General features: G+C 54.0%; 1 protein-coding gene across 1 annotated transcript; it reads right to left on the bottom strand.

Annotated features, from left to right (window-relative positions):
* Positions 1-738: 738 nt before the first annotated feature.
* Positions 739-19,206, bottom strand: ARPC1B (actin related protein 2/3 complex subunit 1B). The gene is made up of 10 exons (XM_039491587.1): positions 19,051-19,206; positions 11,118-11,191; positions 8,627-8,731; positions 6,855-7,077; positions 6,640-6,747; positions 5,505-5,711; positions 4,638-4,713; positions 4,354-4,550; positions 3,753-3,843; positions 739-1,084 (listed from the first exon to the last, which is right to left on the bottom strand). Exons 2-10 carry the CDS (start codon positions 11,179-11,181, stop codon positions 1,046-1,048), a joined length of 1,110 nt encoding a protein of 369 aa, XP_039347521.1. The 5' UTR covers positions 11,182-11,191; positions 19,051-19,206; the 3' UTR covers positions 739-1,045.
* Between the last annotated feature and the right edge of the window lie 2,609 nt (positions 19,207-21,815).

The raw sequence follows: 21,815 nt of genomic DNA, 5'->3' as shown, positions 1-21,815 counted from the left end.
TTATCATAAAAAGCTCTGACTTGAATGTTTGTAGAGGGAGTTGATGTATCCGTAAAAGTTTGATCAGTGTCTGATGATCTGATCTACACTGAGTCTCCCATGTTAAACACCTGTCTCAGAACCGCCTATGATTACACACACTGGAGATGTAAACTCCCAACAATCAAAAATGCCACTATGCTACTGGGAGAGAGTTGTGCCTTAGCTGGGCGCCAGAACATGATCCTTGGAAGTCTGTATAAATGAGGAGGAGACATTTAGAAGTGGACACGACTGGTTCAAATCCAATGGAAAGAGAACATGCCACACACCATGGCTTATTACTTGTGTCTTTGAAAAGCCCCCACCTGTCTGGAAGCTCTGCTGAACTCAAACCCTGAGGATGGCACGCTGGAGGCGCAAGCTTTGGGTCCCATGTTTGCAGGTGGAGTTGTGAAACCAAGGCAGCAACATCGCAGGTTGGGAAACCTGCTTCTCTTTGAGCAGACTGGGTGGGGCTGTACATCGCTGAGACAGGCATGGGCAGAACCCCTCCCAGCTTTCCCAGGCACAAGCTGTTTCTGTTCTGGCAATAAAGGGTGCCAGGTGTCAGTGCAGCGATTGTTTGAAAGAGGAAGTGGTTATGAGGTGTGACACAGACGCGGAGACAGCCCTAGGAGACTCCCCCATGATATCTGCTACCCTGGGGAGAACTAAACAGTGACACTGACCAATATATATTAGAAAGCAGCCGCTTGATTCACATGAAAAAGACACTTTTTATTTTGTTTCTTCAAGCAATTTATGACCAGCATAGGTGCATTGTTTTAAAATTTAAAAAAGTCTTTTAAAAAAACTACTTAATTTCTTTGTACTTAATTTACTTCAGCTGACAAGTCTCCCAAGTGCCTTTGAGCCCAGGCAGCTGTACCGCTGCCAGGGGAGATGTGTATCTGCAAATATCAGTCGTCTTGATCTAAACATCTTACAGAAAAAGAAGCAAGCAGAATTGGAATAAGAGAGTGAGGCTGGCGGTGCTGCAAATGGCCTTTCCCCACAGGCTCCATCACTTGATCTTGAGATCCTTCAGTGCGGACTCCAGGCTCTACAAGGAAAACAGCAAAGATTTCTAACAAGCACTTCTCTCCGGGCGCGTGAGAGCACAGCGAATGAATAAACGGTCTGGGCAGCCTGGCCATTGCAAATTAGGGGGCTTGCTTGCTCGGCCAGAGTGCAAGCACAAGCCATGGAAATATGCCTGCTTCCTGCAGCAGACTCCTTGCCTCTCAACCAGTCACCTCTCTAATGCAGGGCCCTCTGTGACCTCATCTCGTAAGCCTTGTCCACACACATGAGATGAACTGCTTTAACGGTATTGCTAGAGCTCGCGTTACCACCCGCTAATGTAGACACAGTCATCCCCGTGTAACTGATTCCATATGGGAAGGGGACTAAGCCACATTTCCATAGAACATCTTTCTACCACTAAGGGTGTGATTTGGTGTGGACATATTGAAACTGCAAAAACTGGATGTAGACCACAGCTGGTATTTGTTTTATGCTGGGGGGCGGGGGGAATAGACAGACATTGTGTCCAGCTATGTAAAAATACAAGCTAGTATGCATTTAGCATTCCCCAAACACCCCCTTCTCTTCCCCTCTCTTCCTCCCACCCCCCCAGCAAGAGGATAAATCATGACATGCTCTTCTGTGGTGCTTAGCATTTACAGCTCTCCATTGCTCCAAAGGGCTGTTCAAGTCGCCTGTCTGACAGAGCCAGTTGGGTGTGTCCGTTTCTTTTGCAGGATCCTCTAATCAGAGGGGCTAGAGGTCGTGTTCCAAATTTCCCTTTGATCAGGCTGAATTTTAAAAATACCATCCCAGGAATATTTCCCCCCTCCCCCGGCCTGGTGGACTATCTGGGTAGGTCAAATCATGGACAGAACATCTCTGCCGAATGTTACTAGCTGTGATGGAATGGTGGAGTCGCACAAGGTGAGAGCCATAGGCTAGGCTGCTTTCATTCTGATGCACGTCTGATCCCATTCCAAGCAGCGTTTATTACACAAGGACTCAATCATTTGTGCTCATGCGAGAGTGGCTGTGATGGGCGCAGCACCGGCGTGGAACACTCCCTGGGGCATGCTGATGAGCTTTCAACGGAAGCAAAGGTTGAAAAGCTGCTCCATGTTCTGGGGTAGGAAGGTGAGGAAATAGCCTCCTGTGGACATATATCCCCCTAGAGCTAGCGAACGGCAGCAGAGAATGGCAGTAATATGCCTGCACCAGCAAACAGACAGCGTTCGGTGCCGTCAGCTCCCAGCACGGCGGCTTTGTGAGGCTGGATAGTGTAGTGTTAGGTAAAGGTATGTGCTCTCTGTACCAGGACTGGCCTGTGAGCAGTGCCCGGTGCTGAGCAGTAGCTCCCAGGCATTTGGGTGCCGCAGAACTGCAAATCAGTGGGATGCTGGGCACGTGAGCTTGACGTGAAATAGAAGCTTTTGTTACAATACAGGTCTGTCTCATCTTACGCGTAAACTGAAAACCACGTACAGTCAAAATTACGTTGAGTTGAATGGCGGGCGGAATCGCCCGCACTACAGAAACAGTATTTAAATTGTTATTTTTCTCTCTCTTTTGTTTTTGCTGACCGCGTAAAGCTGAAATCACGCATGTTAAATGTGCGTAAGATGCGACAGACCTGTATAACGTTTCCTGAGCACCTTCCAATGGCGAGAACCCAGCTTCCTTCTTGCTGTCTAGCCCTGTAATCAGCCACAAGGCTTCTGAGCTACTGAGTCCTTCCCAGCAGTTTGAATTTTGTTACCTGCTGCTAATCAGCGGCTGAATGCTGCCACCAGGCATAATAAAAGCAACTAGAAAGCGCAATCAGGGCAGAGATTAGCTTGCTAAGCAGCCTAATAACTGTCGTGGGGGCGGCTCCTAAAGAAGTCATTTGAAATGTCTGGGAAGGCTTCCCCTGCTGTTTGGGGCTTTCGTGCCGTTTGAAAACAACCCTGGTAAATAAAAACCCAGCTTGGTTAAGGGCTCAGAGTTGGCCTGGGAGAACCCTCCCACAGTGACTGCAGAAGCACCACTACCCAGAGCCAGCAATACACTCGTGTAGAAGGGCTGCAGGGCCCAGGGCCGGTGCAACCATTTGGGCGACCTAGGCGGTCGCCTAGGGCGCTAGGATTTGGGGGGCAGCATTTTCTTTGGCAGCGACCGGATCTTCGGTCGCCCCACTCGCTGCTGGCATTTAGGCAGAGGGAGCTGGGGCAGGGGAGCGCGGGGAGGGCCGCCTGCAGCAAGTGTGGGGGGGGGGCGCAGCACGCAGGGGAACTCCCCGCTCCAACTCACCCCTGCCCCGCCTCCTCCCTGAGCACACCGTGGCTGCTTCACTTCTCCCGCCTCCCAGGCTTGCGGCGCCAATCAGCTTAGGCGGCACAAGCCTGGGAGGCGGGAGAAGTGAAGCAGTGACGGCGTGCTTGGGGTGGAGGTGGAGCGGGGGGGTGCCTCAGGGTGGAGGGTGGGGAGCTGCCGCGGGGGGGGGCTCGGGGACGGGCGCAAGGTGGAAGTTTCGCCTAGGGCGTGAAACATCCTTGCACCAGCCCTGGCTGGGCCATGTTTTATTTTCCTTTACAGCTGGCCGCAATGACACTGACTCTACTGGAACTGCGAGCAAAGCCTGCACCTCAGGCTGTGGGCTGAGGTGACCCAAGGAAGCCCCAAACCTTGCAAACATCTCTCCGGTCACGGTTGGGGTGGTTTACCTTGATATCCCAGATGCTCAGCCCCCCGTCCATTCCTGTGGTGCAGAACTGGGTACACTTGGCTTTGCCACCGGCAATCACAGAAATCTGGCTGGAGAGCAGACAGACAGACACCGGAAAGTCAGCTGCCATTTGGCTTCCCTGGCCTCAGCATTTCAGAGAGTCTTTCTAATCTGGCATGTTCGACTCAGAGTTTATTAAGCTCGGGGGTTATTTTACCACCTGCCAACTTTCCATGCCTGCCGCACGGGAAGGCTGGCTCCAGCAGGACAGCTTTGCCCGAGTTTCTGTCTCGCGCAACCCAACTCACCACCTTCAGTTGTGAAGGCCACCAGCCGGGGCTCTCCCAGCTACCAAGGCTCCATGGAGCAAGAGGGGGCAGGTTGTCCCTGCAGAACGGCCAGGGAGAAGCTCCTGGCCTTTTGGGCTCCTGCAGTGCAAGCCTCTGCCTCAGCCAGTCCCACACTAACCTGGTCAGACTGGAAGCCGAACCTCCTCGAAGTGAGGCGGCAGCTCTGGGGTTTGGGTTTGGCTGGACTTAGCTCCATCCCCCACCCTGTCTCCGGGACTAACGTGCGGCGGGGTCCCTCCCGGCCCTTGCCTGATGCTGTTCTTGTGCAGCGTTTCCAGCGTGACGTTGTTGGTCTCGGTGCTGGCTTTCTTATCCAGGTTCTGGAAGCGCTCGCGAGCAGTCAGGCCCCGCTGGGAGCTCTGCTTGGGGACCTCCAGCTTCCCGCCAAAGGTCAGCGAGCCCTGGCTCTCGTCGTAGGTGAAGAGCATCGGGTAGCAGTCGTGGCCCTGGGGAAACACCAACAGTGTGTCCTGCTCAAAGCTGCCAGGCACCAGAGCAGCCACTCAGCTTCCCGGCGCGAGCCGCAGACTTACCGCTGCCACCAGGCTGTTCTCGGTAATGAAGGTGACAGCTAGGAGCGGCAGAGTCTCCACAGACAACGAGGCGACACTAGGCAGGGAGAAGAAGCCAAGAGCTATTAGCACCTCTGAGCCGCTTTCTGGCTTCACATCACATACATCCTCCTTGGAACCACCAGGGAACCCAACAGGCGTCCCAGATTTCCAGAGCGCGAGCAATGAGCCAGGCTGCAGCCAGGGTTAGCCGGCTCTTCCTAGGGCTGAGCCCATCCTGGGCTCCAGCACCGTGGGGTGAGCAAGGGAAAGGGGCCCATTGAGCAGGAAGATTGTGACGCGTGGCCCCTTCCTCGCCCAGGCAGCCTGGCACAGCAGGATCGGGCTGGGTCGGTAGGCGGCTGGGAGAGCGGCAGGAGATGGCGTTGGATTCAGTCTTTGCATGCTGCCCTAGGCTATTCTCGAGTGTCGCTGGGCATGGGCCAGCTGCTGCCACCTTTTGCCCCCCGAGGTGGCTGCAGCACCAGCAGAGAAGCAACAGAGGCTAGAAATGCAGACGGCTCAGCAGTCAGCCCCGGCGTTCTCAACCCTTCCCAGACCTCTGACTGCAGAGCCCCCGTACCCCTGGGGGGTTGATCAGCGCATGGGGCTGAGCAAGGCTCTCAGCCGTGGGTCTGAAATACCCAACCCCCGGCCACTCCAGCGGCCAGGCTACCTGCAGCCAGCTCAGGCCTTCACAGTCAGATTCTCCCTGCTTTGTGCAGCCCAGGGCTTGTCCCACGGGCTGGGGTTCGCCCCGCTGTGCGTCCAGCCAGCCCCACTGGAGATGCAAGTGTCCTGGCTGCAGCTGGCACGTCCTGCTCAGTTAAAGAAAACGGTCCCACTTACGCCATTTTCTTGTTGGCGTCCCAGAGGCAGACGGTGCTGTCGTGGCCGACCCACGCCACGCGGTTGCCGCTTTCAGAGAAGCAGATGCTGTGGACCCAGCCGCAGCTGCTGCTCGACTCAAACATCAGCTCCCCAAAGGGCATCTTGGAGCCCCACGGCGTGGGGGACGGCCGCTCCTCCACTTCCTTAATGTAGGCCGAGAAAATCCTATGGGGAACGGAAACAGAGATCTGGGCTGCTGCATGCGCTGGCTGAACGGTGGCTACGGCGCTGAGAAGCAGCTGAGACTCCTCAGCCAGGGCCCAGGCTGCTGGATAGGCGACCAGGTTTGTAAGCCTGGCTGTGACCTCGAGCGCGTCCCTTGGCCCTCTCCAGAGAGGGGCTGAGTGTTGTTAGAACCCAGACGAGGGAGTTACTCTTCTCCCCCCCGACAGGCCTCACTCATTCCTGATCAAGGCCCAGCTGTGTTATGAGGGGCTACAGATGACGGAGCTTTTGCCAGGGAGCTGGGCGGGGCCACATCATTAATGAGACACCCCCAGGGTGGGGAATAACAAATCGGAAGCTCCCTGCTGGATGCTTAAGGCAGGCAGTGACTCCACGATCACCTGGAGACTCCCCTCACGCCCCCGGGTCCCGAACAACACTCCGAACCCTGGAAGGCCCGGTCCTGCCTAGATCTGGCAAACCCGCCCTCTCGGCTGCTGCCTGGATCTTTATTTTAGTCCCATGATGGTCCCTTGTGACTCTCACACGAGAGGCTTTGCGGTTTGCCCAGCGGACGTTTCTGGTTCTGAAGAGCCAGCGATGGGCCTGAGCTGCACAGCTGGGATCCAGTCGAGGGTCAGGGCTTCCCCAAAGCTTGGGGTGCTCTGATCTAGGGCCCACTTCTAGTCAGAAATCAACAGGGGAGGAGGGTGACCTCAGCTTTCCCTGAGGACAGTGATGGGGCACGGCAAAGGGAGAGGCAGTTCTGTGCAAGCCCGAACCCCAACAGGGCCCCATTTCTAACCCTGGCGCGCCTAAGAGCATGTCCGGCCAGACAGGGCGAGGGCTCCCCACTAGAGAGCAGGCTTCCTGCTCCTTTCCAGAACCCCCTGTTCCTTGCCAGCCCCGGGACTCAGGGTTGTCTCACCTGCATTTGAAGTCACAGGCGCCGGCGGCCAGCAGGACATTATTGGGGTGCCAGTCCAGGCTGAGGACGGTCGACCGAATGGGCTTCTTGATGTGCTTGCAAACCCACCTAGGGCACAAGACAAGCAGGTAGCACAGGGCCTGAGAGCAGCAGGGCTGAGGCGCCCTACCCCTTGGGAGCGTGTTCCCCCGGAACGCCGAAGGGCCAGGACTCACCAGTCGTTCTCCTGCTCGAAATAGCAGATGGAGATGACCCTGGAGCCGCTGCCCACAGCAAACTTGTTCTCCTTGGGAGACCACTTCACGCAGCGGGCGGCGCGGTTGATCCTCAGGATAACCAGGGTGGGTTTCCAGACATTGCCCTTGAGGGTCCACACGTAGGCGTTCCGGTCGGTCCCGCAGGTCACAATGCGGTTGCTCTCGGGGGCCCAGTCAATGCCTGAAACACAGAGAGCCGTGGGCTGGGGCGGGGACTGCTGGGGGAGGGTCCCTGCCTGTGCTTTGCCGGAGGGGGAGGGTCCCTGCCTGTGCTTTGCCGGGGGGCAGCCTAGATGACATAACGGTTCCTTCTGGCCTGAAGATCTGAGTCTATGCTCCCAAACTCCTTTCTCCCCGGCTCTTCGAGCCCCTCCCCAGTCCCCACATTCACAGCTGGGCTTACGGGGCCTCAGCGGTCGGGGTGTTTGGTGCCAGGGTTTTGGGTCAGGCCATCGCTGGCATCAGTTTACTGCCCCCTGGAAAGCTGGTGAGAAGAAACCAACAAAATGGCCAGCAGGGGGCACCCCTGCCCTTTCCTTCCCCCTCTGCTGCCAGCCTCCACTTCCAAAGCTCTCCCCTCCTCGCCCGCCTTTCACTAGTGCCATTTCACGTTCAGTGCCCCAGGCTGCCACACTAATCTGGGGTTCCTGCTACTGAGCCACAACCTCCTAGAAGGAGCCAGCCAGGCACAGGCAGCCTTTCCAAGCACAGATCTTTGGGGGCGGGAAGCTGCAAGCCTATTGATTTTGAGGAAGGAGGCTCAATCCCGCCCCCCATACCCTCTCCTCTAGAAGGCCTACCAGGGGCGGGACAGGGCTGGACGCTGTTCCAATTGGAGACTGTTGATGCCACTCCAAGCCTCTGTCTCTCCCAGTCTGCAGTGACAGGGTGGTGAGGCCTTGAACACCAATGTGCTGCCACTAGACTGTCCCTGCCCCAGATCAGCTTTAAGGACGTCTTAAAGCCATCTCTCCTGTTAGCTGCAACGCCCACCTCAATTTATACCTCAGGGAGGCCCTCTCAGCTGCTGCTTCCCTCAGCTGGCTAACAGCAAAAGCTTCGATTTCCACTGTTCCTTTCACAAGATCCCTCACTGCCTAACAATTTACATAAATTCCTTCACGCACCCCTGAAATGCAGCCACGTCTGGGTGGAACATGGCAGTGGTTTGACAGCCTAAAGCAACACAACAGTTTAGTACAGGGAGTGAAGAATGAGACCAATGGGGAATTCAGCCAGTACAAGCCCTGTTATGGAAAGTGCCCTGGGATTTTGATGCCTCTGGGTCAGGATCTCCTTTGCACGTCTCCTCTGAAAGACAGCACAGCGCCCCCTACCACCGCGCTAGGACTCTGGGCTCAGTACTGACAAGGGGACAAGCACCACCTACTGACTCATACACCACCACCTCCTGCAGCTCTACTGTGGTCCATGGATGGCTCCCATCTAAGGGCTGATCCAGCCCAACCCTGCTTAGTTAGCAAGATGACCAAGTGCAGCCTGAAGGGTTCTGGCTGCAGCTGAGACAAGATCTCAAGGACACCTGTCCCCCCACTGCAGACACAAGCACATCCTTCTAAGTGCGTTACCAGGCAGGGAGTCCTCCCATTAGCCGGGGATCTGTCTCCTCCAGCCCTGTCTCTCACGTGCGGCTGTGTCTAGGGGCTGTGTTTCCTGGCTGCTCTCAGAGAAGAGAGAGGGACCCTTGGCCCAATGACGTGTTGGCTCACCTGTCACCTGCCCGTTGTGCTCCTTCAGCTCATGGACCTTGTTCCACTTTTCCCCAGCTTTCTTGTAGATGTGGACCTCGTGGTTGTTGGGGCAGATGGCAAGCTCTGGGGAACAATAACAGCGGTTACATGACCTGCCATCGCAGGTGGGGTTAAGTACCACAGCTGGGTTCCAGTGAAGAGCGGGATCAGCTGATGCTCATGAATACAGCATGTGGCTAGTCAGGCTAAGCTCATGGTGAGACAGGCCAGTCTCAAGCTTCAGGGTGTTCACTTATGGCCGACAAGGGTCAGGCAGGAAAGCCTCTACCCTGACTGGTGCTCGCGGGGGGCGGTGTCTAAGCAACAGCTGCGAGCTGCAGCCAGCGGCCGAATACCAGAGCCAATGGAACAGTTGCACACTTCAAAGGAGCTCGCTCTGAGCGACCCCCAGCTCTTCCTCTTTCAACCTTTCCCTGCTGGTACCTGCCCCGGTGCTCCTGCTCTGTGGGCCTGAGTCTGGAGCCAGAGCCCAGCTTGTAGCACACAGGCTGTGGACACGGAGTTCGCTGTTGTGGAAAAGCTACTAAAAGCAACATCCCTCTTGCCTTGTGGTGAGGGGCTGCAGGGATGGGTGGTCCCTGTGCACAGAGACAAAGAGAGGTGCTAGGAGAGAAACTTCACACCTGCTGGTGCGCTGACGCTGACTCCATGGGTGCTCCAGCCCTGGCGCAGCCATGGGGAAAAAAATGGTGGGTGCTCAGCACCCACTGGCAGCCCCTCTATCAGCTCCTCCCCAGCCCCTCAGTGCCTCCCACCCCCTGGCCAGACCCCGCTCATCAGGGCCTCCGCCTTCCTCCCAGCTCCTCGCTGCGGATCAGCTGTTTCGCGGCATGCAGGAGGGGCGGGGGAGGAACGAGGGCAGGGTGCGCTTGGGTTGTGGGGGAAGGGACAGAAAGAGGCGGGTTGGGGCAGGGCCTGGGGCGGAGCGGGAAAGTCGGCGCCTGTGTGCTGGTGAACCTGGCACTGGCACGTGGCGGGCAGGGGCCTCTACGCAGGAAGGTGGAGGTTATAAAAGGGACACGAAGGGGAGCCTGAGGCCTTGATTCAAGCATAGCTTAGATCTTGTGCCTTCCGTTGCTCAGGCCTCAACTACGTGAGGGCAGGAGCACAAGGGGAAGAGGCAGCTGGGTGAAGCCAGGCGAGACTTAGTGGTGGAGGGGAGCAGCTGAATGTGACTTGTCCCAGCCGAGCTCCCCTGACCCAGCCCATCCATGCCACACTCTGCCACCGCTGTGCAGCCCCCGGCGTTGATTTTCAGCTCCGAGTTAAACTGGCAAGTGGGAGGAAGGCCCTGCCCACCACCAGAAGAGGCCCTGCCCACCGTAGGTGAGCCATTCTGCTGGCAGGTTCCCTATGGAATGCCAGCTGTCGAGGGGTGACCCCCTGGCAGGCACTCTGCCTGTGCCCGCCCCATCCTGCCTACGCCTGCCCCATCCTGCCTACAGCCAGCCGCATGGCCCATTTCCCCCCTGCCCCTGAAAGAAAGTGCTTTTTGTTCTGCTGAGCCGCTCCGTGCTCACTGCAGCCCTTTTATACCCTCCACCCCAGGGCGCCACGGCAGCACGACTTGGGAGGAGACAGCGTCACTCACCATGACTCGCCCAGGGGCTCTGCCGGCAGGCCACAAAGGCAGCTCAGATTGTCTTGAAATGTATTTATCTGTGTTACTAACAGTAACAGGCTGTTCCCTTCAACCTCGATTCTGCCCACTGCTGCACCATGGGGGCTGGGCCTCCCAGAACACGGCACATATGGTGCGCCTGGCTCCTAGTAAACGGGGCTGCAGGATTGTCTCTCTGAGCCTGCTGTGTTGGGCTGAGCCTCCTCCTACACGCCCCCAATCTCCTGGTAGGAAGACATGGGGAAGGCGAGGAGTGGGAGCCTGCTGGGACGCCTCCCCAGATGTGTTACCCACTTGCTCCTGGGCGTTATCCCTCTGTACGAACTCTGGGATCTCCCCCCCCCCCGATCCCCAGGCTTGCTGGGTGTTTGGAACTGGGACCTGGAACTTGCAAATGGCCTCCTCTCTCTGTTAGGGTCCTGGATTTGAAAACCCCTCTGCCAAGTTTGAGGCACTCAGAACCTGGACAAACATTGTCTCTCTTCTTTCTGACAAATAGCATGACTGGGTCATAGGCCCAGCCCAGTAAGTCATTGCACTTGGCAAAGCCAGATGCGAGGGGTCTCCACAGCCTGCACATCTGGGGAGAGTTGGCAGCAGGGGAGAACATGGGAAGCAGTCTTGTGAGGCAGCCCTGAAGGGAAGCCGATGCGGCCAGCTCGGCACTCTCTGCGCTCTGAGGCTGGGTCCTGGGAAATGGTATGCATGGAACACGCTGCACTGGTAAAGGTCCCATGGGCCAGTTCTGCTAACTCAGTTATATCAGAGTAACCTGTTTTCACTCCAGGGTGCTGGTGCGCATGGAAGAGAAGGGATCTGTATACTTACGGGTTCTGTCCTTATTCCAGGCATGGCAGCTGATGGGTTCAAGCAGGAAGCTGTGGTAGGCCATAGCTTTTCAGCTGGAACGGAAGTGAAAAAGCAGAGATGTAATAGCCAGGTTAAAAGATGGCCCTCGTCAGCCACATCTAAAGGAAATAGCCACCAAAGGGCGGTAAACTGGAATCTGTTCATTGGTCACCCAATCGTTGCCTGACTCGGCAGATTCATGGTGATTCTCACATTGGTGTTCAATGACAACTGAAACCGAAGGCCAGCTCCTCAGTTGGTGTAAATCTGCACAGCTCCATTGACTTCGATTGGCTTTCATATTATCATAGAAATGTAGGGCTGGAAGGGACCCTGCGAGGTCATCTAGTCCATCCCACTCTACTGAGGTAGGCCAAGTCCACCTAGACCAGTGTTAGACCAACCTGTTCTTAAAAACCTCCAGTGACAGAGATCCCACAACCTCCCTTGGAACTCTATTCCAGAGTAATTATCCAACAGACACGTTTCCCTAATATCTCAGCTAAACCTCCCTTGCTGAAGATTAAACTGATTACTTCTTGCCCTACCTTCAGTGGAGATGAAGAACAATCAATGACAGTCGTCTTTATAGCAGGCCTGAACATATTTGAAGCCTATTACTAGGTTGCCTGTTAGTCTTCTTTTCTCAAGACTAAACATATCATTTTAAAGATTTCTTCATAGGGCAGGTTCCCTAAACCTTTTATCATTTGTGTTGCTCTCCTCTTGACTCCCTCCAGTTTGTTCACATCTTTCCGAAAGCATGGTGCCCACAATTGGACACAGTGCTCCAGCTGAGGCTTCACCAGTGCTGAGTAGACAATTAACTCCTGTGTCTTACCTACAACCCTCCTGTTACTACACCCCAGAATGATGATAGCCTTTTTTACCACTGTATGTTCATATTCAACTTGTGATCCACTATCACTCCCAGCTCCTTTTCGGTAGTACTCCTGCCTAGCCAGTTATTCCCCACTTTATATCTGGGCATTTTATTTTTCCTTCCTAACTGTAGTACTTTGCACTTATCTCTGTTGAATTTCAGATTTGATTTCAGACCAGTTCAACTAATCATGACCTGTGTAGCTGTTTGGGCCACTAGGAACTGGGATGAGGACCCATCAATTAATTGTTAACCTAAGGCTAGAGCTGAAGTCAGATCTCCAGCTGATGAAAAGCCAGTAAGTCACACACTCCTCTTTCTGTGGTCAGCCCTTTCTGGTCAGTAGCCTCAAGCATTTCTTAAGACTGTCTGATTCTCACAAGTCAGCACTGGAATGCGTTACTAATTTAGTCTGGTAAATTACTCCCCTTATGCCTTTGGTGGAGGGAGATTTGTGGTGCAAAATGAGAAGAGAGTAGGCTAGGGCCTCATCCCACAGGATGGACCCGGCCCTCTAGCAATGATATTACCATCCAGTCGAGCCTTATTGCTGGAAGGACACAGCAAGGCCTTCCCCCAGTTCGAGTCTCCCTGGAATGGCCCTTTGGCAGCAACCTGTCACAGTCAGGGCATTGAAAGGAAACAAGAAGGTCCTGATAACCTTAAAAAACAGGAAGCTGGCTCAGAACGTTAAGGGACTTTCTAATCACTCATGAACCTTCTTGGCGCTGGTTCCTGCTCCTGAAGCGAACAGACTCGGCACACAGCACGTGCCGGGGTTTTACAGGAGGGGATTGGCGCAGGCTAAACACAAAGTCACTTGTGATCTCAATCCGTTCTTGTGGCTAGTCTGATGCTCTCATCGAAATCAGCTGTATTGTTATTACTTCTTTGCACTGCAGCAGCCCCTAAGGACCTCAGCCAGGGCAGTGCATTCATTGCTCATTGCTGTGTAGACACGTACCGAGGACAGGCCCTGCCCCAAAGCTCACGGTGTAGGGTGGATAAAGTCAAGCTGCAACAAGTGGAAGGAGATAGAAAGGGGGGGAGGATGCGGTGACAGTCAAATGGACGCATCAGGCAGGATTTTGGGTTTCTGCAATGTCTATAAACGTCAGGGAAGCTCTCGGCATTTGGGGCAGAGGAGAAGAATTCTGCAGAAAGGCCAGGACCAAAACCACTTGGAACTGCTCCATCCCAATGGACACATATGTTCTTGGCTTATTGCTACACGTGGTTTATGGGAAAGTCTGCTGTACTGGTGTGGGGGTGCAGGAAATCATTCTGCTCCATGGCCTCTTATCCCAGGTGACTGGCACATAACTATCCATCAGCAGATCATTTCAGCAGGGCCATTCAGTCCACTTCACATGGACGGTCCTGACTGGCCCCTTAATGAAGGGGAGGGAGGAGAGGTGACCTATCTGGTGAACCAAGCCCAGAACTGGGGTTCCTTGCAGATGAATGAAGTGCAAAATTCTTCTACTTCGTAGGGTCAGAGAGGAACTGCTGCCAGCCTTGCCAGCCTCCCTTCTTCCTGGCCAGGACCTTCAGTGTGATCTCAGAGAGCCACTAACCTCCATCAGCTGGAGCACAGAGCAGCTGGCGTGCTAACCCCTCCCCTGTCCTTGTGCCAGACCCCTCCTTCACATGCCTGTCACATTCCTCAGATGCCCCTGCTGCGTGCAGCAGAACATAGCAGAGCCTGAATGAACAGCAGCGGGCCTGGGAATTAAGTGCCCTGGGAAAGCCTGCTCCATCTGGAAGTCCTCAGTGTCTCCACACACTTAGTCACCTCCTTGCTGAGGAAACTGCCTGTGGTTGGGAATCTTCTCTTTCCTATGGCTCAGGTTCCTTCCTGACTTTCCCCCTCAAAGCCACAGGCAGTTGGACACAGCCACCTACTGAGTGCCATGTCCCCACTAAGCCTCCACGGAGGGGGTGAATTCAGTGCTGGGTTGACTGCCCTACAGAGGCTAGTCCTCCCTTTATTTATAGGAGGAGGATGGGGTGGGGGGGAGCTTCAGACTCAGTACAAACCTCCCCTGGCTTCCTGCCTCCAGCTGGGGTCACTGCAGGATGTTGCAAAAGAAGGAACCATTGTCTGACTGCTGGGAGGTGCCTCTCTGAGGTGCAGTCAGCCAAGTCAGAGCTGGTAGCTCTTGTAGATGTGCCTGCTCGAGCTCTGTCTAATGGTTGGCGTTGCCCACTTTACGCGTGCATCCAATCCCCAGTAACACACTGCCTCGTTCCGTCTGCATTCACTACGCTGCATGTTTTAGTCCAGCTTCCAATTTAGTCAATGCTGACGACACCGGTTTTAATCTGGCTAATGCTCAGCTGTTCCACTGAACATCCCAAACAGAGGCTGTGGCAAAGGCTATGGGGCCAGGCACACATGTGCCTCAAGATGCTTCCGTACCGAAATCAACCGAGATCAAAATTCTCTTAGCAACATCAACCATGATTGTCTTAGCAAGTTGCTCCCAAGTCAGAGAACCTTTTAAACGAGAAGTCGTCCCCTTCTTCTGGAAACTGTCTTGCCGACAGTATGTAACAGTGTGCAATCTCTCAGCCTGCTTGGTTGCTTCATCTTAGTTTCCTCACTTTGGTTCCTCTGTGAGTTCCTTCCTCTTTAGAAACGTCTCAACTCTTATGGTTAAAACGTTCCTTTCTCTTCATCTCCCCACAGCAATCAATCTACATTTCTATTAAGCACAAGCTGCCTGGCTGTTCAACCCCAGTGTAGATCATGACTAATATCTTCCACTAGCTTAGCTCATCACTGGTTTTTGCCAGGGTACAGAATTCATCATGAAAGAACCATTGTGGTGCTGCTTGAAATACTCAGCGTTGGAGTGGGAGGGGTTATTTTTACAGTTGTTTAATCAGGGCGGCCCGGGGGGGGGGCAAGTGGGGCAATTTGCCCCAGGCCCCACAGGGGCCCCCATGAGAATATAGTATTCTATAATATTGCAACTTTTTTTTTTTGGAAAGGGCCCCCAAAATTGCTTTGGCCCGGGCCCCCTGAATCCTCTGGGCAGCCCTGTGTTTAATTAACCCACCCTTGACTTTTAAACAGGCCTCGGCCAACTCTATGGAAGATACTGGAACCATCAGACAAGGAACAGACCCCAGTTTGCTGAGCTGGGCTGCACTGAACCTAGAAGCCAATTTCATGAGGAGCACTCAGAAATTGCCACGGTTCTCTGCGCCACCCTTGGGCGGGACAGCCAGGATGTTAATTGTAGTGTTTGCCGCTTGTTATTATTGGAGGCAAAAAAGCAAAGTCTCTAATAACAGATTCCAGCCTCCTAGGCCTGTGAAGAGCAAGAGAAACAGGGCCCCACACTCAAGAATTAGCAAAAACCAATGCCTAGTGGATTGAGTCCCAGCAAAGCTCAGATCCACAGCATATAATGTGCCAACTCCCCATGCCTCGAACAGCTGTAACATCCAGCCCCGCCCTCCAGGGATTGCTCATGAGAATGGTAATGGTGGAGGATGTAGGACTTGCCACAGCAGATCAAACCAAGGATCTACTAACCCTGTTGCAAGCAGTGCTGCAGGCTGATGCGCACACAGCTGTAAAACCCGTAATAAATCTAAGTGCACAATGCAGTCGGTGACAGATCTGGCAATTTCCCGCACGCTCCTTCACAAACCTTATCAAATTAAGCTTAAGTAGCTTTGGAGGCCGTTGTATCAAAAATGCAAAGGTTCTGTATTATTACGGGATTGTACGCATCATCTGCAAGGGGGAAATGTGACCGGCGGCAACCCTGGGAAGTGTGATGAGCATCAAAGGACTATGCTATAATCACATCCAAGTGTCAATGAGGTTACACTGGGGATTCGTTTGCCCCAATGAACCAGACCGTATATTTCAGTGATCACCGTGCAGTGCTGCCGCTGTCCTGAAACCTGCTACAGCACATCCCATTTACACTGCTGGCGTGAGATGCACAGGAAGCAGGCAGGCTGCTGCAGCGGGTGTCCCAGGAGGCCTGTCTGAATAAAACTGGCTGCAAACAGTAGTCTGGGCCCAGCTCCTCAAAGCTATTTAGGTGCCTAACCCCCATTGAAAGCAGGGCCTTTTGGAGGAGCTGGTCCTGGCTACTAAAGTGAGGGAAAGCCTGGAGCAGAAAACATGTGAAGTCACTAACCAGAACTGAGCAGCAGATGTTGCTTTAGGAGAGAGAGGGGTTTGGGGGAAGGGTGCATTTACTCTGTCCTTTTCAACAGTGACCTGCAAAGGAGAAAAGGGGAGTTGTGTCCCCGTTCCCTTCTTTTTGATGCATCAAGACAGCCTGAAAGGTTTAAAATAATATCAGGAGGGGGGAAGTTTTGCTTAATTTTGCCTTGGGAATATCAAGTTCTGCCTTCCCGCTTTTGCAGGGGGACTCGTTGGCTGCCTTCCTCACCCTCCGACGAAGGCGTTGGGTGCTGAATGGTTAAAAATGGAGGTGCTTTGCTGCCAGCTGCCTGCACCCAAGTGTTTTAAGCAATCTGAATAACAATCACTTCCCCTCCTAGGTTAGGTTTCACTTGCTTGGCAGCTGATTTCACAGATCCACTATTCTGGCAGACTAGACAAGAGCTGAGGTTGTAATGCAAGGACAAAGCAGGACATAGGTTAACAAAACAAGCTTTCTGGTCACCTTTATGCACAATAAAGAACCAAAAAAAGGGTCCAGAAAAATTCCCCCCTTTGCTCGTCACCTTTCATTCTATGCTAACATCCGCTCCAACAGCCAGTCCCATTCACCTCCTGAATTGCTGGCTCCACAGCCCCTCCTGCCCCAAAATAATCAGATACCTGCTCCCTCAAGTAAAACAAAGGTAAGTTTCAGGGGGCAGCCGTGTTAGTCTGGTGGCATCTTAAAGACTAACATTTATTTGGGCATAAGCTTTCGTGGGTAAAAAGTTCAGTTTGAGGGTCGTTGCCTGCCTGAGACAGATGAGTTGATCCCCAGCGCTGAGATGGCTTAGAATTAGAGAACTTCCTCAGGTTTCACTCCTTTTCTGCCCAGGCTCAAGGCCTCACCAATGAAGGGACAGGCGGTTTCACTCCTTTTCTGCCCAGGCTCAAGGCCTCACCAATGAAGGGACAGGCTGGGGGAAGTAACTGAATGTTGGATCCAGAGCTGGGCAATTTCTCTCCTCCCCCCCCAGCTAAGGAAGTTGCTCAGTAGGAAGGGCTTTGATTGCAAATTTTGTGGGGAGCATTGAATTAGGACAGAAACAGGCAAAATGCTGGATCAGCTTCTCAGCTGTCACTGCCTCCCCTAGTGAAAAGGCTCAGCAGGAAATTGAATTTAGCACATGCAGCTTAATATAGTCCTCCTCCCCGCCCCCGCCCTGAGCCAGGCGGGTTGTCCGTGTTAACCCCTGCCCCGCTGGACTGTCAAGCAGTTAATATGGGGAGGGGGCTCAGAATCAATGTTCCCTTGGGAGTCCAGCCAGGCTCCTCGTGGCGCTAGGGGAGCTGAGATGCTCTGCACTAAGCTGACCAGACAGCAAGTGTGTAAAAATCAGGACAGGAAGGGGGGGGGGGGGTAATAGGCGCCTTCATCAGACAAAGCCCCAAATATCAGGACTGTCCCTATGCAATCGGGACATCTGATCACCCTGCTCTGCACAGCGGTTAAGTTTGCATCTCCACTGCCCTGCTTCAGCCTGGGGGGAGGGAGAGCCAGGCCAGGGATGGGACTGAGTGTCCCAAAGCCTTTTACGGTCAGGCCACTGGCCCAGCCCTGTATTACTGACAGTGCCCTCGGGCCTCAATGGTCAATCTCCAGCAACAGCTGCAGGGAGGGAGAGGCAGAGTCGTGCCCCCCCCCCCGCCGGCCCTGCTTTCTACCCATCCGCTCCATCCACCTGTGCTTTCCTTTCCTCCCCTCCTCTCCAGCCAAGCCGGCGGGGTGACACGATCCAAAGCATCTCTGTGACTCAGGAGCCTGCGACCCACTGATTTCCCCTGGGAGTCAGGCAAGGCGCTTTCGCTGCGACAGAGTGCCCGGAACCCCACCTTGGGAGAAGGAGCCAGCAGGAGCCCACTGCTGAGGGTGACAATGGCTCCGCCCGCCACGGTTTTCTCTTCCGTCTTCCAAATGAACTGATTTAACTGAAGGCCCCCTCCCCCCACCCTAGGCTATCAGACATCACCACAGCCAAGGCAGTTCCTCTATGACAGACACAGCAGATTATAGACTGGGAGGAGCTCTCTGTCTGCCTGCTGCTGCTAGGTCTCTGCTCCGAGAGCAAAGCCTGATGTTTTTAATCAAAGAGCAGAGCATCCAGCAGATCAGCACCCAGTTCTGAGATCCCACGACTCTTCCATCTTCACTTGCCCACGCTGTTACGTAGAAATCCGCGCGGGCTCTGTCCCGCTGGCTGGAAAGACAGCACCCCTAGCCGGTTCCAGCAGATGTGCCAAGAGACACCTTTGCATCAAGTATCCGTGTCAGGCTTAGAGGGGAACAATCAAGGAGGGGAAAGTGCAAACGTGGAGCCCGAGGCCCTGATTCTCCTCTCACTCCCACGGGTGTAACTCAGAAGTAACTCTGCCAAACGGAGCAGTGTAAGCAAGGGGAGAGTCAGACCCAGCGTGCACACAGAGGGGATCTCTGGGGAGGGATCTGGGGAACAGCAGCAGGGCTAACGTGTGTGCGGTCCAGCACACCGTTTTCATTAATTTCTGTGGTATCCCTGCTCAGGGATCTGTTCCAAATCAGTGGCGCTTTCAGGCCTCCTAGGGGGAAAAAATGCTACAATGGAAAAGAAACATTTAAAAAGTGCGTGGCGGGGGGAGAAGCCAACAGCTCTGAGGACCTATTGATTCAAAGGGGAAGTTCATTCCAATCCCAGCGCCGTTCTTGTAGCTCCGGATCTGTTCTGCTCAAGCAAAAGGAACAAAGATTTTTCTTTTGGTGGCCCACTCCAGGGTTAAACAGTAACTCCGCTAGGAGACGAGGACGAGCCTCCCATTCCCCTGTGGTAAAAGAGAAGAAACTCCTGACAACTTACCTTCAAGAGAAGATGAGGAAAGCAGGGTGAAAATCTCTCTCCCCAAAGCGGGTTCGCTAGTTCATGGACTCTGGGCAGTCGACACGAACTGCAGCTGAACCAGCCCCGAATGAAAGGCAGAAGTTGAGTTCTCGCTCTGAAGTAGCCTGACTTCCCTCTTCCTCTCTGAGAAATGTAACCACTTCCTTGCGTGGGCGTGTGGGGACTGCAGAAAGCTGCACAGGCTGCCTCCAGCTGAAGCAGCAGCCACAGCAGGCTTGGGTTGGCTGCACGAGCCCTGGCTCAGTTCTCCAGGCCTCTGTGCGAGGCTCCGGGGCCGACACGTGGAAGTGCAGGAGCCTGGAAAGAGCTTCCCTCGCTACAGCTTGGCAGATGCCCTTGAAGCTCAGGGGATCGCTGCCGTGCTCAGCAATCGATTGCGTTCGCATCTGGCCCAGAAACCTGGCAGATTCGAGGTGCCTGGGCTCAAGAGGAGACTGGGCTGTGAAAGGCCAAAGGGAAGGGGCAGAGACAGGTGGATGCAACAGGAAAAGTTCCTGCTCTGCTCCCCAGTTTGACAGTTTCATAACTGGAAGGGACAAGCTGGTGGCCCTGGAGGCCCTGATGCCCGGGAGTAACAGCATTTACACCTGAGATCAGCAGGGCTGCTCACGAGGGCAGTTACTCGCAGAAGCGTGTGCAGGATCAGACCCAAAGCATCCTCATTTACAACAGAGAATAGCCGCCCTCTGTTTCTTCTGAGCAAAATAGTTACTGCTCTCCCTGTTGTGAAGCGCCAGCCCAGGGTATCCCAGTGCAGTTTGAGGCTATGGCTTTCCACGGCTGGCAGGTTGGAGAGAGGACGGAAGGATCAAAACGTCCCCAACAGTTTTCCAGCACGGCAGGGTGACGCGGGTTTCATGGTGGGCCCAGTTGTGCTAGTGAAGCTTCTTAAACATTTTAAAAACCTTATTTACTTTGCAGACAACAATAGTTTAGTTCTATATTATAGACTTCTAGAAAGAGACCTTCTAAAAACGTTAACATGTATGACTGGCACGTGAAACCTTAAATTAGAGTGACTCAATGAAGACTCGGCACAGCACTTCTGAAAGGTTGCCGACCCCTGGGCTAAGCATTAATATGCATGGGCATTGCTGGGTGGGGAGGAGAAGTAGCTGAAATGGCTGCACAAATGCCAGATCCAAAAAGGCTTTGACAGCTTTACCTTTCACATATTCCTGGCCCACTCTGCAGATTTCCTGCTTAACTGGATAGTCCGGATTTCTGCAGCATGCAAGGAGAGTTGTTCTCAGAGCGTCCCTAGAAGCCTGCAGGAGTCTTTAGGTCTGAGCCTGAGAAGGAGCCAGAATTTACCAATGGACATTGCCAAAGAGCCACAGTAATACATCAGCAGCCCCCCCATCAGCTCCCTCTGGCTCCCACCCACCGGCAGCCCTACCGATCAGCGCCTCCTACTCCCTCCCCGTGCAGAAGGCTCTGGGGTGGATGGGGAGGAGCAAGGGCACGGCAGCCTCAGGGGAGGGAGTGGGAAGGGGTGGAGTGGGGGCAGGGCCTGTGGCAGAGCCAGGGGTTGAGCAGTAAGCACCCCCCGGCACACTGGAAAGTTGGCGCCTGTAACTCCAGCCCCAGAGTCGGTGCCTGTACAAGGAGCTGCATATTAACTTCTGAAGAGCCGCAGATGGCTCTGGAGCCACAGGCTGGCCACCCCTGCTTTAGGTGCTGGGAGGGCTAGGGCAGGGTGACCAGATGAGAGAAAGAAAATATTGGGACACAAATACTGGGGGGGAGGGAGGGGTGTCCGCTGGCAAAGACAAAAAACCAACAAGAACAACACCAAAAACGCAAGTGCTGGTCACCTGGAGAGGGCTGAAGGTAACAGAGGATGATCCGGCAGGAAAATACATCTCTTAAAAATCAGGCAAGAGGCCTAACTCTAAGCTTTGAGAGGGGAGATGCAAAGCCCACCAAGGCAACTTGGCAGGTGTAACCACTCCTTGTCCCTCATTGGGTGACTTGGCTAACAATGCACCTGCTACAGGCTTCTCAGAGCTGAAAGGGGTTCGATTTCCTACCCTGCGCATCTCATGTCTTCGGACCAAGAAAACCCGTTCTCCCTCCAGGCTACTGGTGGCTAGAAGCTGCTGTGATCTCAGCAATGCCGATCTTAGCTGCTCTGCCAGGGATCTTTTCCTGAATACACCAGAATATTGACTCTTTTGTTGCAAGGATACTGCCACTGATCACTGGCCACGGAGAGACCTGACAGAATGAACATAGGTTTACTTCACTGCAGAACAAAAGATTCTCCCCTCCAGGCTACCTTAAGACATTCAGCTGCCTGGAGCACTCCACTCCCACTCACTGCTACTACATGTTAAGACTGTGGGAAGGAACCCTTACCTCACTAAACAGAGAGAGCTTGGAATGAAAACCCAGCAGCATCCCCTGCAAAGCAGTTCCCTATCAGCTACTGCACTTCCTCTTTGCTTTGGGCTGAGGTGTGGCTGCTGCTACACATTCTCCTGTTCAGATGTGTTGTAATTAACAAGGACAGAAAGAAGTTGCTACTGAACATGTGCAGCTCTTGCAGAGATCTGGCTTGTCTCTCTCTCTAGTCTAGAGTATGATGCCAATGTATCCCCTGCAAGAGAGTAATCGGACACTGCTGCCTCGGACTGGTCTCAGGACTCCTGGGTTCTATTCCCAGCTCTGCCACAGTGGTGGCTACCTGTTCACTTCCAGAGGCAGGTAAAGCATTGGTT

Source organism: Mauremys reevesii, linkage group 10 (assembly GCF_016161935.1).
Source record: "Mauremys reevesii isolate NIE-2019 linkage group 10, ASM1616193v1, whole genome shotgun sequence".
Taxonomy (NCBI): Eukaryota; Metazoa; Chordata; order Testudines; family Geoemydidae; genus Mauremys; species Mauremys reevesii.
The sequence above is the reverse complement of the archived record's forward strand: the minus strand, read 5'-3'. Positions and strand labels throughout refer to the sequence as shown.